Source organism: Rana temporaria, chromosome 5 (genome assembly GCF_905171775.1).
Source record: "Rana temporaria chromosome 5, aRanTem1.1, whole genome shotgun sequence".
NCBI classification, from domain to species: domain Eukaryota; kingdom Metazoa; phylum Chordata; class Amphibia; order Anura; family Ranidae; genus Rana; species Rana temporaria.
Genome location: NC_053493.1, coordinates 72,094,100 through 72,110,449, shown reverse-complemented (window position 1 = coordinate 72,110,449; position 16,350 = coordinate 72,094,100). Strand labels below are relative to the sequence as shown.

At 43.7% G+C, this 16,350-nt stretch overlaps 1 protein-coding gene across 3 annotated transcripts in view; it reads left to right on the top strand.

The window, feature by feature from the left end:
• The window catches only part of UBE3C (ubiquitin protein ligase E3C), a 158,127-nt gene that overhangs the window by 35,191 nt on the left and 106,586 nt on the right, over nt 1-16,350 (top strand). For 2 of the 3 annotated variants that reach the window (XM_040352699.1, XM_040352700.1), the window contains exons 7-11: nt 1,543-1,700; nt 1,797-1,950; nt 8,726-8,946; nt 9,136-9,308; nt 11,484-11,671. In XM_040352699.1, coding sequence (XP_040208633.1) covers nt 1,543-1,700; nt 1,797-1,950; nt 8,726-8,946; nt 9,136-9,308; nt 11,484-11,671 — 894 coding nt within the window. The remainder of the gene's footprint in view (nt 1-1,542; nt 1,701-1,796; nt 1,951-8,725; nt 8,947-9,135; nt 9,309-11,483; nt 11,672-16,350) is intronic. The other variant, XM_040352702.1, reaches the window with a different exon arrangement.

Here is a 16,350-nt window from a genome sequence, read left to right as displayed (position 1 = left end):
TACGCCGCCGCAACTTAGAGAGGCAAGTGCTGTATTCACAAAGCACTTGCCTCCTAAGTTACGGCGGCGTAGCGTAAATGGCCCGGCGTAAGTGCACGTAATTCAAAGTAGGCTGTAGGGGGCGTGTTGTATTTAAATGAGGCTTGACCCTATGTAGATGCATGGCCGAAAGAACGGCGCATGCGCGCGCATGCTCAGTATCACGTCGTATTTACGCCCTAAGATACGTCGGCTCAATGCCTGTGACGTGAACGTAATTTACGCACAGCCCTATTCGCGTATGACTTACGCAAACAACGTAAAAAGATAGGCCTGTTCCGACGTCCATACCTTGCATGGCGTGCGCCACCTAGGGAGCAACTTTATCTTTATGCCGGCGTATCTCTAACGTAAACGGCGAAACTAATTGCGACGGGCGCACGTACGTTCGTGAATCGGCATATCTATTAATTTGCATATTCTACGCCGAACTCAACGGAAGCGCCACCTAGCGGCCAGCGTAAATATTGCACCCTAAGATACGACGGCGTAGGAGACTTACGCCGCTCGTATCTTAGCCTAATTTAAGCGTATCTGGTTTCCAGAATACGCTTACATTTAGGACGGCGTAGATTCAGAGTTACGTCGGCGTATCTACTGATACGCCGGCGTAAAGCTACCTGAATCTGGCTATAAATAGACATCTTGCACATCTGGAAAGGCACCATCCGTGCTGAAATCTATATTCAGGTTTTAGAGCAGCATATGCTCCCATCCAGAAGACCTCTTTTTCAGGAAAGGCCTTGCATATTTCAGCAGCACAATGCTAAACGACATACTTCATCTATGACAACAGCATGGCTTCGTAGTAGCAGGGTCCGGGTGCTTAATTGGCCTGCCTGCAGTCCAGACCTTTTACCAACTGAAAATATTTGGCATATCTTGAAATGCAAAATACATCAAAAAAGACACAGGACCGTTGAGCAGTTGGCAAGATGGGACAACATTTCTTTCCCAAAACTCCAGCAACTGGTCTCCTCAGTTCCCAGACATTTACAGAGTGTTAAAAGAAGGGGGGATGCTACACCGTGGTAAACATGGCCCTGTCCCAACTTTTCTGAGACATGTTGCTGTTATCAATTTCAAAAGGACCTTATTTTTTTTTTTCATTGGTTGACATTTTTTTATATGTTTTCTATTTTGAGTATAATATGGGTTTATGATATTTGTAAATCCTTGCATTCTGTTTTTATATAGATTTTACACAATGTCCCAACATTTGTAATTGGGATTGTATGATAGGTGGGCTCATAGGCCGATAGGAAGGTAAGGTGACAGGGTGACAATGCAAGCTCTAGTCTCAGATTTATTCATCTTCCTGGGTTGGGGGACTTCTTGTGGGAAGGGACTTACCATTTTATAGGTTTATACTTTTATGTATAATTGAAGAACCAGACAGCTCAGTACCATAGGAGACATGGAGACAACAGAAAATAAGCCAACTGTGACATTTTAGATACGTTAAGTAGATTTATAAAAAAAATTATATATTTTTTAATGTAGGTTATTGCAGCGTTGTGAAGATGACGGCCTCAATGTTGCACTGCCTATGAGGATGGTGGAAGTCTTTTCATCAGAAAACACCTACCTGCCTGTTCTAGGAGATACCACAACTGTAGCTTCATTAGTTGAACAAATTTTGCACTACATGATTCAGAAAGGTGAGTATTTGTACACTGTATATACAAGCATTACACTGCATATAATTGGAGCCACTGTGACTTGTTACCACATTTTATTTTTATTTTTCCTTCCAGGATACTATAGGTCGCTGTACTTGTTAATAAACAGCAAACTTCCATCCAGCATTGAATATACCGATGTCTCCAGAGTTCCTATCGCAAAGATTCTTTTGGAAAACATTTTAAAACCATTGCACTTTACTTACAGCTCCTGCTCTTATGGTGCAAGGTAAGAAATTGTTATTTCGATACAGATACAGACATGAGACATATTCAGTAAATATCTTTACACAAAAATCTACCGTATTTATCAGCGTATAACACGCACAGGCGTATAGCGCGCACCGTAACTTTAAGATGGAAGTTTCAGGAAAAAAATCTTTCCACAGCCCCCTGCGTATAACACGCAGGCAGTTTACCCTCTTTTTTCAGGATAAAAAAGTGAGTGTTCTACGCCAATAAATACAGTATTTAAACACAAAGTTCTGTTTTTTTTTTGTTTTTTTTTTTGAGCCAACTATCTGAGTTATCTTTGACAGGTAGTAGGTTTTTAAAGAACTGTACAGCAGGTATGAGGATCATGTGACCAAAGCTGTCCATACACTGTGCAAATTTCAACAGGTTCTGGAACTGGTGGAAATTCACTATGTTGGTGGCTCTGTCAGCCCCCTCCTGCCCAACATCCTTTGATTTATAAAATTGAAGCTTGGGTGGAAAATGGTCAACTGAACAGTGGAATATTGTTCAGGCACTCTAGCTGTTGGAAGCAGCTGTTAGAATATAATAACCTGACAGGGGGAATTTCCTGCAGGCTTAATGAAAAAATAAATAAAAATCAAACCGCTCAAGGCCCCTTTCACACTTACCGTATTTATCGGGGTATTGCGCGCTCCGGTGTATAGCGCGCACCCCTAAAGTGGACCCGCATTCCTGTAAAAAAAAAACATTTTAGTACTTACAGTTTTGGTGTCTTGCGCGGCGACCTCGTCGGGTCCGGTGTCCGGTTGCGGTTTCGGGTGTCCTCTTCGTCGGGTCCGGCGTCCGTCTGCGGCTTTGAGTGTCCTCTTCGTCGGGTCCGGCGTCCTTCTGCGGTGTACTCCCCGCTCGATCCCCGCTTTCCCGCGCCGAGTTTGGACACTGCGCCGGCATATACCGCAGTGTTCAAACTCGGCGCGGGAAAGCGGGCATCGGCGTATATCGCGCACCCACGATTTTGCCCTGTATACGCCGATAAATACGGTATCGGACTTGTCCCACGATTTGTGAGGGCAAAGTAGCATGATTTCCATGATTTCCAATGACAACCATTCATATTAGTACGACTTCAAGTCATTCCGACTTCAAAGTAGTCCCTGTACTACTTTGGTCCAATTTTGATGCCACTTACACAGGCATTCCCTGAAATTGCCGCAAAATCGTGCGACTTTAAAGTTACAGTAGTGTGAAAGGGGCCTAAAATGGAACTAAAGGCATAATTAAAAATCCTGCAAGCAAGCGGGCTATTTAACATGCAGTGTCTCACCTAAAATAAACCTACCTGCCTGCTCGCAGTGTTCTGTGGCATGCAAACTCAGCTGCACAGCTCTGTTTACATCATCGTCAAGTACCGGGATGACTGATTCCTGCTCATGCATGACGACCAAAGACTGGCACCCAGAAGCAGCCAGGCAGAAGATGCCGGCGAGGGACCCCTCATGGTCTTCAGACTGTTGGATAAAAGGTAAGTATGGTGTCTATAGTTATGCTTTAAGCTATCTGCTAAGGGATGATTAATTGCTGTGATGACTCTATGGGGTTCATTTTCTAAAACTGGAGCGCGCTAAATCTGGTGCAGCTCTGCATAGAAACCAGTCAGTTTCTAGGTTTATTTTGTCAAATCTTAATTGAACAAGCTAAAGTTAGAAGCTGATTGGCTACCATGCACAGTTGCATCAGAGTTTGACAACTGATGGCGGCAGGGTGGTACTCCTGTTCTGGGCCGACGTCATATGACTTTGTTCCAGTCTCATCACGCACGTGGCTATCGACGGTGCGCTGATCAGCTGTGTCCAAATACAGCTGATCACATGTAAACAAGGAAATGCGTGTTTACGGCTTTCCTTTCCTCAAAGCGACAGCATGTGGTGTGGTGTGAGGAGAGGAGATTCCTGGCAAGCTTTTCTTGCAAAGCTGTGCATACAGACAGCCATTCAAAAGAACCGTCGTTCTTCTGAATGTCAAGAACGCGGTGACGTCATTGGCTACAACAAGCCGGCGCTCGTCACATTCGATGCCGTAGCCGCCATCTTCCTACACCCCACACTAAACTTGTATGCTACCGCGCATGCGTCGAACTCTTATCGAGCATGCGCGGGTTTACCTGGGACAGGTAAGCATACAGACGACAGGTTTTCTCGGCAGGAAACACTCTGCCAGGAAACCCAACGAGAAAATAAAGAACAGGGTTCTCTATTTTCCCGTCGGGATTCTCGACTGTTTTCCTGACGGGAAAACTGCTAGGGAGCATACACACAGCTGGGATTCCCGGCCAAATGCTCTCCTGGCAGTTTTTCTGCGGGGTAAACTGGTTGTGTGTACGAGGCTTTCGTGGCATTTCCTCTCAGGAGAGACCTGTACAGATAATCAGGGCACTGATTACCAGTGCCCTAATTATCAGTGCAGCCCCAACAGTGTCCAGCAGCGATGCTAGTCAGTGCCCATTAGTGCCTCCTCATCAGTGCCCATCATTGCAGCCTTATTAGCGCACATCAATTAAGCAGAAAAATTACTTATTTGTAAAAATTTCTAACAGAAACTTAGAAAAACTTTATTTTTTTTCCAAAATGTTTGGTCTTGTTTTGTTTTTGCAATAAATACAAAACCCAATAATGATTAAATACCACCAAAATAAAGCTCTATCTCTCTAAAAAAAATTATAAAAATTTCATTTGGGTACAGTGTTGCATGACGGTGCAATTGTCATTTCAACGGCACTGAAAGCTGAAAATTGTCCTGGGCAGGAGCGAGGTAAAAGCGCCCAGTATTGAAGAGGTTAAACTAAGGCCGGGTACTCACGAGCAAACATGTACGGTGAAACCGGTCCGTCGGACCGTTTTCACCGTACATGCCTGCCAGAGGGCTTCTGTACGATGGTTGTACTAACCATCGTACAGAAGTCCGCGCGTAAACACTACAGGGGGCGTGTCCGCGTCGTCGCCGCGGCGACGTGGGCGGGCCTGCCATTTAAAGGCTTCCACGCATGCGTCGAAGTCATTCGACGCATGCGAGGGACGGCGGGCGCTCGGACATGTACGGTAGGTCTGTACTGACGACCATACATGTCCGAGCGGGCAGGATTCCAGCGGACGGTTTTAAAACACGTCCAGGAATATTTGCCCGCTGGGAAAAGGCCCGGCGGGCAAATGTTTGCTGGAATTCGGCCCGCTCGCGCCTACACACGACCGAACATGTATGCTGAAACTGGCCCGCGGACCAGTTTCAGCATACATGTTTGGTCGTGTGTACGGGGCCTAAGAGCTTCTTTCAACAAAGCTGAGAGTCATGCAGTGGATGGCATGTGAAAAGGAGACTAGAGTGCCACCTGTTGACTAGATAGAAGATTACATAATATTAATTTGCAGTATTTCATGTATCTGACTAAAAGGAAAAAAAATATTGTTTTCTTTTTTTAGTTTGACCATAATAATTAAGGAAAAGGTGTACAAAACCACTATACATTCCCTTTTTAACTTGATTCTGGCCAGCTTGTTCTGTATTTGCATTTTCCTGAGTGTTTAAGTTAAGTTAATGCAAGCTTAAAAGTTGTATAACACGAGGATTACTCATCATTTATATCTCCTAAAGCTCTGCACAATTTATACTGATTACTTTAGGTGAGAAGATTAAGAGACACGCTGTGTCTGCCACTGGCCACTGGCAGCTTTTTGGCATTTAGGATTTTATCTAGAGAATTATTGTGCTTAATTTAATTTGCCTTTTTGCCAACGGTGTCCCTGTCCACGGTCAACTCTCTTTTCAGGGCACGCGTCGATGATTAATCTTCTGATAAAATCCTGGATTTTGATCAGTCATTAGGAGGGGGTCCAAACAGAGTCAAAGTAATAAAAGGCAGCTTGAAGACATTATCAGCCACAGTCATTCTCTACATCGTAATATCCTGGAGACTCTGATTTTAGAGGTGCCCATAGATTTGATATGCAGACGAAGTCCAACTACCCTCAGGCACCGCTGTCTGCCAGCATGCACATGAATGTCCTTATAGAATAAAAATGGAGTAGAGGTTCGATATAGGAGTGGCCATAGACAGATTCATCATGAGGAATGATGAGCCCTAAAAAAGCTAAAATTGTGCTCATCTGCTATCATATGCAGCACACGCATCGAAAGGCTTGTTCCCTAGTCTGTGGATGAGAAGAGAATGATCACCTTTGTGATTTTTAAAAAAGTCTGTGTGACCACAAGCACTGAGGGTGCACTTAAAGTGAGATTTAATGGGGGCTGTGACTGAAGAGCTTGCAGTAATGTGCAAATATGCACAACATACTTACACATTGTGACAAACTTACCTCTGGGGTTGTCCTGTTCTGTTCCATGGATGTCGGCTCCACACTGCCCCTTGCCAAATCACTTAAATGCAAATGTGAAAAAGATTGTGCTACAGAAGTCTTAAAATTATTATTAAACAATGTCCATCAACATGATGTTCTTAACCCCCCTGGCGGTATTCCCGAGTCTGACTCGGGGTTAAATTTTTCTGCTGCGATCGGTAACCCCGAGGCAGACTCGGGCTCGCTTCGCTGAATCCACAGGCATGGTTTACTTACCTTGTCCCTGGATCCAGCGATGCCACTGCGCTGTGTGAGCGAGCGGGACCTCGCTCGATTCACACAGTGCCTCTGTGTGCCGCCGATCTCCGTTCCCTGCGACGTTACGATGCACGGGGGCGGAGAACGGCGCCAAATTCAAAAAGGTAAACAAACACCTTACATACAGTATACTGTAATCTTATAGATTACAGTACTGTATGTAAAAAATACACACACCCCTTGTCCCTAGTGGTCTGCTCAGTGCCCTACATGTCCTTTTATATAATAAAAACTGTTCTTTCTGCCTGAAAACTGTAGATTGTCCATAGCAACCAAAAGTGTCCCTTTATGTCAAAAATAGTTTTGGAGCAGCTAGAAAACAGCGATAATAAATTATAATCACTTGCAGAATTGTGCGATAGCGATTTGTGGGGAAATTCATCATAAAAAAATAAAAGTAATGACAGCGACAATTCTGCAACTGAGCAAATTTCAGTGATTTTGAGTTGAGTACATTATTGAATAATTTTTATTATAATTATATTATTATTTGTTATATTATAATTTATAATTTTGTTTTTAAAAAAATTTCATACCCGGGATGCCTACTAGACTCTTGTTTGGACAGATTTAAGTCAGTTATTCCTAAAAATTACAGGCCTACAGTATAAAACGCCAAATTTCCTTGCAAATAACCGCTTTCAGCACCTTTTTTCTGAAATAATCATACCGCCAGGGAGGTTACTAGACATATGTAAGCAATTCAAATGTGACCGTCCAGTGATACACAACACTGGAGAAACATGAGTGACGTCAATCAGATCTTGTGCTACCCGCCACCTCTGATAAAAGTGAAGGCTTACCGAAATGCCTGTGACCACCCTTACTCAGGGTAGTCCGCAAGGCTTGGCAGAATGGTAATATCCTCGCTGGATCATAGGATGCTCCTCTCACAAGAATCCAACTGCAAACGATCAGCTCGCGATCACAAACACATAACAAAGGGCCAATCCATGAACCTCAATGTGTACACTCTCCCGTGGATGCAAAGGTAGATGTCGGGTAAATGGCCAATATGTTTTCAAAGACAAAAACAAAAAGGATCCAATAGTGTAGAAGTTCTTCCACTATTTATTGTAAATGCATGCGCAAATCTGACACACACAGAGCTGTGTCCTTTACATGTACAAGGACTTGGCCCCCCTTTTTTTTATTTGATTCTACAATAAAAAGTGGAAGAACTTCTACACCATTGAATCCTTTTTGTTTTTGTCTTTGAAAACATATTGGCCATTTACCTGACATCTACCTTCGCATTCACGGGAGAGTGTACACATTGAGGTTCATGGATTGGCCCTTTGTTATGTGTTTGTTATCGCGAGCTGATCGTTTGCAGTTGGATTCTTGTGAGAGGAGCATCCTATGATCCAGCGAGGATATTACCATTCTGCTAAGCCTTGCTGACTACCCCGAGTAAGGGTGGTCACATGCTTTTCGGTAAGCCTTCACTTTGACCAGAGGTGGCGGGTAGCACAAGATCTGATTGACTTATTATCCAGTGCTACACTTTCCATTGTCCATTCTTTGTCTTGCCCCATATCAGGGTTATAGTGTTTAGCTGCAATACTTCTATCACAGATTTATTTCAATAATTTGCTTTTTTTTTTTTTTTTATAATAACACTTGAATGCAAATACTGCAGCCGCTGACTTTTAATATATGGGCACTTACCTGTCCAGGGAGCCTGCAATGTCGGCACCCAAGCTGATCTTCGGATCGGCTGCCGGGTGCAGCCGCCGCCATTCCTGGTAAGGGAACCTGGCAGTAAAGCCTGTCACGGCTGGTTCTCTACTGTGCATGTGAGAAGCGCGTTGCTCTTTCTAATTGGCCCGTCGACGGAGAAGGGGAAGGAGGGCGGCCGAACTTCAGAGAGACAGCACCGTTTCCAGAAGTGTGGAAGAGGACCTGTCAAAAACAGGGAGGAGACAAATGAGTGGAAGTTCCACTTTTGGGTAGAACTCCGCTTTAATTGTCTATTGCCTATGAAATACGTTTTTATTTGCATGGTGCCTGGAATATAATATTGACCGTTATCCATTGCAAAGCCATAATTCTCTAGGAAGGGTCTAGAAGATTCACACATGTATTTACTGGAGACTTCTTTATATAACCCCAGTGTTGTGTTTTTTGTTTCTTCAGACAGCATGTTTTCTCTGCCTTTACCAGAGAGTTTCTGGCTGCACCTTACACCGATCAGATCTTCCATTTGATCATTCCAGCACTGGCAGACCTGCACTCTAACTTTCCATATGAGCTATTTCTCAATGCACTACTGGAAGAACAACATCCGAGTCCGCTCACAAACCACCGGGCCCCCTGGCTCTTCTACTTTGTGCTAACCGTTGGGGAAACATACCTGGGTATGCGCACATTTATCATTATAGTGAAAATGTAATATTCAATATGTTTGGAATAGAGTTATTTATGTTTCTTGTCATTCTGTCCATTAGTGTTCGAACCATTTGAAAATGTATTTATCCCATAACATTCCTCTAGTATCTATGAGCACCTGAAGCCTTGAATTTAATACATGGATCTTGTCATTCCAGGCACTCTATCAGAAGAAGGAATGCTTAAGTACTTGAGAGTACTTCAGATGTTTCTCTGTCAGCTACCCGTCTCTTCTGGCACAAACCACCAAGAGCTAAACAGCGACTCTGAAGATGAGGATGAAAATGTCAGCAAAATGGTCACTACAATTGTAAGTGCCAATGTTAATCTGGTAGGTTGGTGCATTTAGTAATTCCATCCAATTCAGAAAATTCAAGACAGTGTTTAAAGAGTAAAATCATATAGAGCCATTATACTTCATGCCCACTATTGCCAAAGGGTGTTCCACTGCTGATGTCCATCCTAAACTGATGTCCTGTCTGCACCCACTCACCATACTGCCTGCCATCTGATTCATTGAAGGCATGGAAGCCTTACCCACACCCCAGGCTTTTAATTTAAAGCACTATATAAAGTGTATGTATAATAGCAAGCCCAGAGAAAGTAAGAGTGTATATATTATTGTATTGTACACCAATCAGCCATAACTTTATGACCACTGACAGGTTAAGTCGACTTTTTTCAACCAGGGCACCTTCAGGTTTCTTCCGCGGTGCCTTGGCAAAAATCCCCAAAATTGGCCAAAAATTGCATACAAGCCAGTGGGTAGATCAAGCCTTCCTTTTAGCTACACAAAGGTTTTTATTGTGCACAATTACAACCTTTTAGCCACTGGCGTCCTAACATCCAATGATGTCATCTGTGGATCTGGTGTTGGCTGCCTGCACAGCATCCTTGTTTGCCCCTTCCTGTCCCTCTCTGTCAGCGCTGGGGTTACAATAGCTGAGTTAGGGAGAATAAAAATGCTGGAATACTAGTCCGTACCAGTGTGCAAAGGCATATTTGCTTTGGAAGAATAATTCCCTGTAAAGTTGGGTGTTCTACATGTGTGTATGCTGTTGTGTATGTAAAACGATTAGTTTACGTTTTCTACATTTTAGAATGGGGTGCCTTGGGATTAAGAGATGATACCGCTCTAAAAACTGCTGATCCCTTGGCTTTGCTTCCATCCCACTAAACCAAAAAGGTGCTGGCTATGCACAGGTGCATTGGATAGAAGAAGATCCTGGACTGCCGCACTCCTTAAAACGATGTCTTTATTGTACAAATGAAATCCAAAATTTCATTTGTACAATAAAGACATCGTTTTAAGGAGTGCGGCATTCCAGGATCTTCTTCTATCCAGTGCCTTGGGATTGTGCAGAATTTTAAAGGGTGCCTCGGGTGAAAAACACTGGGTTAAGTGAACAACGTTGATTATCCTGTTGCAGTGGCATCTGAAAGTGGGTGGGATATATTAGACAGCAAGTAAGCATGCTATCCCTGACGTTAATATGATGAAAGCAGAAAAAATAGGCAAGTGTAAGGATATGAACGACTTTGACAAGTCCAAATTGTAGTGACTAGTCGATTGAGTCAAAGCATTGCTTTTCAGTTTGATGCATATGAGGCTGCCTAGCTGCAAACTAATCAGGGTGCCAATGCTCACCTGTGTCCACATCCAAAAGTGCCTTCAATGAGCAGGAGAGCATCAGAACTGGACCATGGAGCAATGGAATAAGGAGGCCTGGTCTGATGAATCACCTTTTGCTTTTACATCATGTGGATGGCCGAGTACGAGTACGTCGCTCAGACCCCTTTCACACTGGTGCCGCCCATAGCGTCGGCGGTAAAATAGCGGTAAAACGCCGCTGTTTTACCGTCGAGTTTGCGGCGCAATTCGGCTGCTAGCAGGGTGCCTTTAACCCCCGTGAAAAGCCGAGAAAGGGTAAATACCGCCGGCAATGCGCCGCTACAGCGGCATATTGCCGGCGGTACGGCGGTTGCTGTCCATTGATTTTAATGAGGAGGAGCGCATTAGGAAGGGTGAGTTCTCTGCTTATAATGCGCTCCAAAGAAGCTCCTGGCAGGACTTTTCCTGACGTCCTGCCAGTGCACTGCTCCAGTGTGAAAGCCAAGCCTGAGCCATGGAGGTCCCACCTTACAACTCACAGGACCTAAAAGATTTGCTCTGACGGCTTGGTGCCAAATACCACACCATATCTTTTAAAGGTCTAGTGAAATCCATACCTTGATGGGTTAGGGCTGTTTTAATGTCAAAAGGGGACCTACTCAATATTAGGTTGGTGGTCATGAAATTATGGCTGATCAGTGTATATTATTTTATGTTTATTTTTACATTTTTAAAAGACTACATCTGATAATATGAAGCCACTCTAGAGATGGAATCATATCCCACTTACCTTAAGGTGACGATGTCTCCTTCCCTGTAAAGGCAAAGTGACAGTGCCTTTGTGAAGCCCACTGCTCTGACTACTTTATACTAGTATACATTTGTTCTCTCTAGGGTGATGGCAAGATGTCTGTGCAGTATATAACAGAGGAATGTCTGAAGAAATTAGACACTAAACAACAGACCAACACCTTGCTGAACATGGTGTGGAGAGATTCTGCCGGTGAGGAGGTCTTCACTCTCATGGCGTCCATCTGTCACACTCTAATGGTACAACATCGAATGATGGTTCCCAAAGTCAGGTAAATTTTACTGGATAATTTAACCCAAGATAAATGTTTCAGTTTTTGGTAAATGCTAGTATTATAAGCCCCCTAATGGTTTCTTATATCGCTCGAGGACTCTATAGTCTTAGTTGAGTTCAATTTTCTCTGTTGGAAATGTAATTTATTGTATTTTATGTAAAATACAGATGGCAGGTCACTTGTTAACCTTTTAGTTTCATGTATAACCAAACATCATAGAGCTCTGTGGTGGGTCAATATTAACGGGTGCATCTTAGTTGGTTTTAGTTATGAAATATTTTGGGGTTTTGCCAACTTATTCAACACGGTGAGCAGTTTAAATCGATTCTTCAGCCATTTCTTTCTTTCTTTTTTTTTTTAAAGTGGCGAAATTGGTATATTCCTCTGTTAATCCACCCCAAAAAATGCTGAGGGTTAGAGCCTGATAGAAACAACGGGTTAATAAATAGCGAAGTAACTGGCATATGTTTAGACGTAAGAGAAAATAACTTGCAGTTGATGATCCCAGAGGTGGAGAGAGTGGGATAGAGTAGGACTTAGTATGGCTCTACGATTATTAGGAGGAAACCACATGAGGAGATGTATGGATTGTGGATGCCTCGCTTGCGTCGTAAGTGTTGTCCATTCAGATTTATAAGATGTGGTGTATATTTGGGATAATTGAATCTGTTGTGCTGTCCGATAATATTGCATCAAGTGGGGTATGCTCAAACCCCTAATTGCTTTGTGGGTGTGTACTGTTTTGCAGGACACCCTACAGCCCCTAGGTCCCCAAATTAATTGAAAAAATACTGGACTGGGGTTTCCTTAGATGTGGCAAGGAGATGGGTAGTGTTCAAAAAAATATAGAATTTGGGGTAATAAATTAATTTTAACGGCGGCTATCCTGCCCATTCATGAGAGAGTATATGTTCACCATGTCTTCAACTCCTATTCCAAAGAGGTGTACAGTGGTATGTAGTTGGCCCGATGCAATGAAATCATCTCTTTGATGCCTCAGTATGGCAAAGCACGAGGCTGCCACGTAAAGGGGCATGGAGTCTTAAGGGAGGCTGGAATCTGGTGCGGGAGAGTGATATTAAGAGCTTCTGATTTAGCTGGATTCACGTAAAGGCCCAGTATGACACCAAAGTTGGAAGAGTTGTGATGGGAAAGGTCACAAACAGCAGGAAATAGTCTGCAAAAAGTGCACATTTGTATTGTGTTCCCACGCTCTGAACTCTTTGTATGTTGGGGTTCAGGCGAATCACTATCTGAAATGTTTTATTTGCAATTATGAAAGATAGGGGTGATAACGGGCAGGTAGCCCTGTCTGGTGACCATTTGCATTTGTATCGAGTCTGACCTATAACCATTGACAGTGATGCTGGCAGTTTAATTAGAGTGTGCAACAATCAGAGGAAATTAGAACTGAATTTCTAGTGCTGTAAAACAGCGAAAAGATAAGGCCAGGACAGGGCGTCAAAAGCTTTATGTAAATCTAAGGATAATAACATGCCCTGCCTGGTCCCAGCTCCATCCAAATCGGACTGCAGCAACTAGACGATATTTATGGCTCTTCTGATTTGAACTCCCGCTTAGTGCTTAGGCACAAATCCAACTTGGTCTCTGTGGATATAACATTCTAGGAAATTGTTTAATTCTGTTAGCATAATTTTTTGTTTGTAGTTTTAGATCAGTATTGAAGAGATGGGTCTGTATTTTGTCACTTTGCTGTGGTCCTTCCCCGGCTTGAGCAGCATACAGATAGGGCGCTTCTTTCGATGGGGAAAGCCACTATCGAAAGGGCATTGTAAAAATTATTTAGATGAGGGGTTATTAATGGGGTAAATTTATTGTAGTACCATGTGGAAAAGCTGCCCGGGCTCTCAGTTTTTTTTAGATGCCTAGACTTGTTTTATAGCCTGTAGGATTTCTTCCTCAGTGACTTTCTTTTTCAGAAGGTCCCTGTGGGAAGCTGAGAAAGTGGTTAATGGTTGTGGTTAAGTTGCTCTCTTCTGCCCTCCTAAATAGTCTTCTAGGCGGTATAGAGCTTTGAGTAGTGATCATGGAATAATTGTAGAACTGTTTGGTGATTCTGGGTGAAGGAGCCATCTGGTTTTCTCAATATTGGAACAGCCATGTTGGAGCCATGAAGCAATGTGAAGCAGGTTTTTATAAATCCGCAGTGTCCAGCTGAGCATATGTGCCACCGTGCTTTTTTTAATATATAATATTGTGTGTGTGTGTGTGTGTGTGTGTGTGTTTTTTTTTTTTTTTTTAAGTATAAAGCAGGGGTCTCAAACTGGCGGCCCTCCAGCTATTGCAAAACTACAAGTCCCACAAGGCATTTCAAGGCTGACAGTTACAAGCATGACTCCTACAGGCAGAGGCACGAGGGGACTTGTAGTTTCGCAACAGCTGGAGGGCCACCAGTTTGAGACCCCTGGATTAGACAGTAGCATAATTCAGTGAAAGGTTATAATAGCAATTAGAAAATGCATTTCCTGTAGAAAATGTGTGGGAATGCTGATGTATACATTTTGTATGACAAGTAGATCTTGTGGGCGTTAGAACAATTTATAGAGAAGGAACTAGGATATTTTTTTTTAAAGCTCTGTGCTGTAGCGATGACATCATCCACTCTAAGCAACCCCATAGACACTCTGTTAAATCGATGATAACATTTCCTGAAATGATCACTAAACTTAAACAGCTTTTTCACAAAAACTGTAAAAGATTTAGCCGGATAGCTGAATATTTTGTGAACATTTTAAAGTTTGTTTGGCGTCTGTAGGTGAAAGTATGAAGGAGCTGAAACTTTTGGGAGCGGAAGAAGATTTTAAAGCGGATGTGGCATGGGAACAAAATATTAAAAGCCAGCAGCTACAAATACTGCAGCTGCTGACTTTTAATATCAGGACACTTACCTGTCCTGGAGTCCAGCGCCGATCGCAGCAGAGCACGAGCGATCGCTCGTCACTCTGCTGCTCCCCCCGCCATCCACGCTGAGGGAACCAGGAAGTGAAGCGCTGCGGCTTCACTGCCCGGTTCCCTATGGCGCATGCGCGAGTCGCGCTGCGCCCGCCGATTGGCTCACACGCTGTGTGCTGGGAGCCGAGTGTTCCCAGCACACAACGGGCGACAGACGGGATGTGACGGAATGCCCGTCTTTCGCCCGTAGCGTGTGGCCGGAAGTGGGTGCAAATACCTGTCTTTAGACAGGTGTCTGCACCCCCCTCCCCCCTGAAAGGTGTCAAATGTGACACCGGAGGGGGGGAGGGTTCCGATCAGCGGGACTCCACTTTAGGGTGGAGAACCGCTTTAAGGATTTGAAGCATGCTCTCATTGACTTTAATGTTAAAAAAAAGTGTTAAAGCGGTGTTTCACCCTGCAGAACAACTTTTTAGCATAAAATTCGGCATAGTAGCGCGAGCTACAGTATGCCTGTCTTAATTTTTTTATCCCCGTACTCACTGTTATATAGTACATAGAAGATTCCGACTGCCCGCGGGGAATGGGCGTTCCTTTCAAGAGGGAGGGTGATTGACGGCCGGCTCTGGCACGTCACGCTCCCCGAAGACAGCCGGAGTAGGTATCGGCTCTTCACGGCGCCTGCGCACAGACTATGCGCAGGCGCCGTAAAGAGCCAAGCCTATTTCGGCTATTTCCGGAGAAGCGTGACGCGCCAGAGCCGGCCGTCAATCACCTTCCGTCTGGATTGGAACGCCCATTCCCCGTGGGCAGTTGGAATCTTCTATGTATGATTACACTGTGAGTACGGGGATAAAAAAATTAAGACAGGCATACTGTAGCTCACGCTACTATGCTGAATTTTATGCTAGAAGAAAAAAAATTGAACCCCCGCTTTAGAAAGCGTAATATTTTAAAAAGTATAAATAGTACAAAAAAAATCGAAGAAGTCCCATCGTTGGCTGAAAGAGCTGAACATTTAAAAAATGTAATGTCACAAGAACAAGTTGTTCTTGTGGCAAAAACAACTTGTTGGTTTTCTGTCTGAAGTAATGAAAATGCTCTGTTGTACATCACAATTTTTTTTTAATGCATTCCTGTTAGTGATTTCAGAAGTGGCATTTAGATCACCAGGAATATTTTAAACCATGGTTTGTGTTTCAACATCGTAATTACAATTGGAAAACTTGGCACTTTGTAACATATCCCTCTCATATCTACTTTGCCAGACTATCAAATTCATAATCATCGCCAATCCTTTTAGGCCCTGGTATGTCTTTAAACCATCTCAATAGCTCACAAATACACAGTCTGAGGAGCAGCGATGCCTTCATGTGTGGTTCGATAACCGTTTACATATGCTTGTGGGAATTATGTATGTGTTCAGATGTGTAAGAGGGGTGCTTTAAATGTTTTAACATTTATTTTATTTGACCACTTTGCACCTGTGCTATAGTCGAAAGACGCTACTGTGCAGGCCTCCAGTCCTGGGAAGGCGTCAATAGACATCCTCCCATGATCGTGCTGCTCACCTGCCCTCTGTGATCATTGAGTCCTTCGGACACGGTTGATCACAGAATAGGGTAAAGGGCCAATCACAGCAGCCCTTTACCACATGATCAGCTGTCATCCAATGACAGCTGCTCTGGTACAGGGACATCGATCCCAATCTGTGCCCACCAGTGCTGCTAATCAGTGCCCACCAGTACCACCTCTCATTGCTC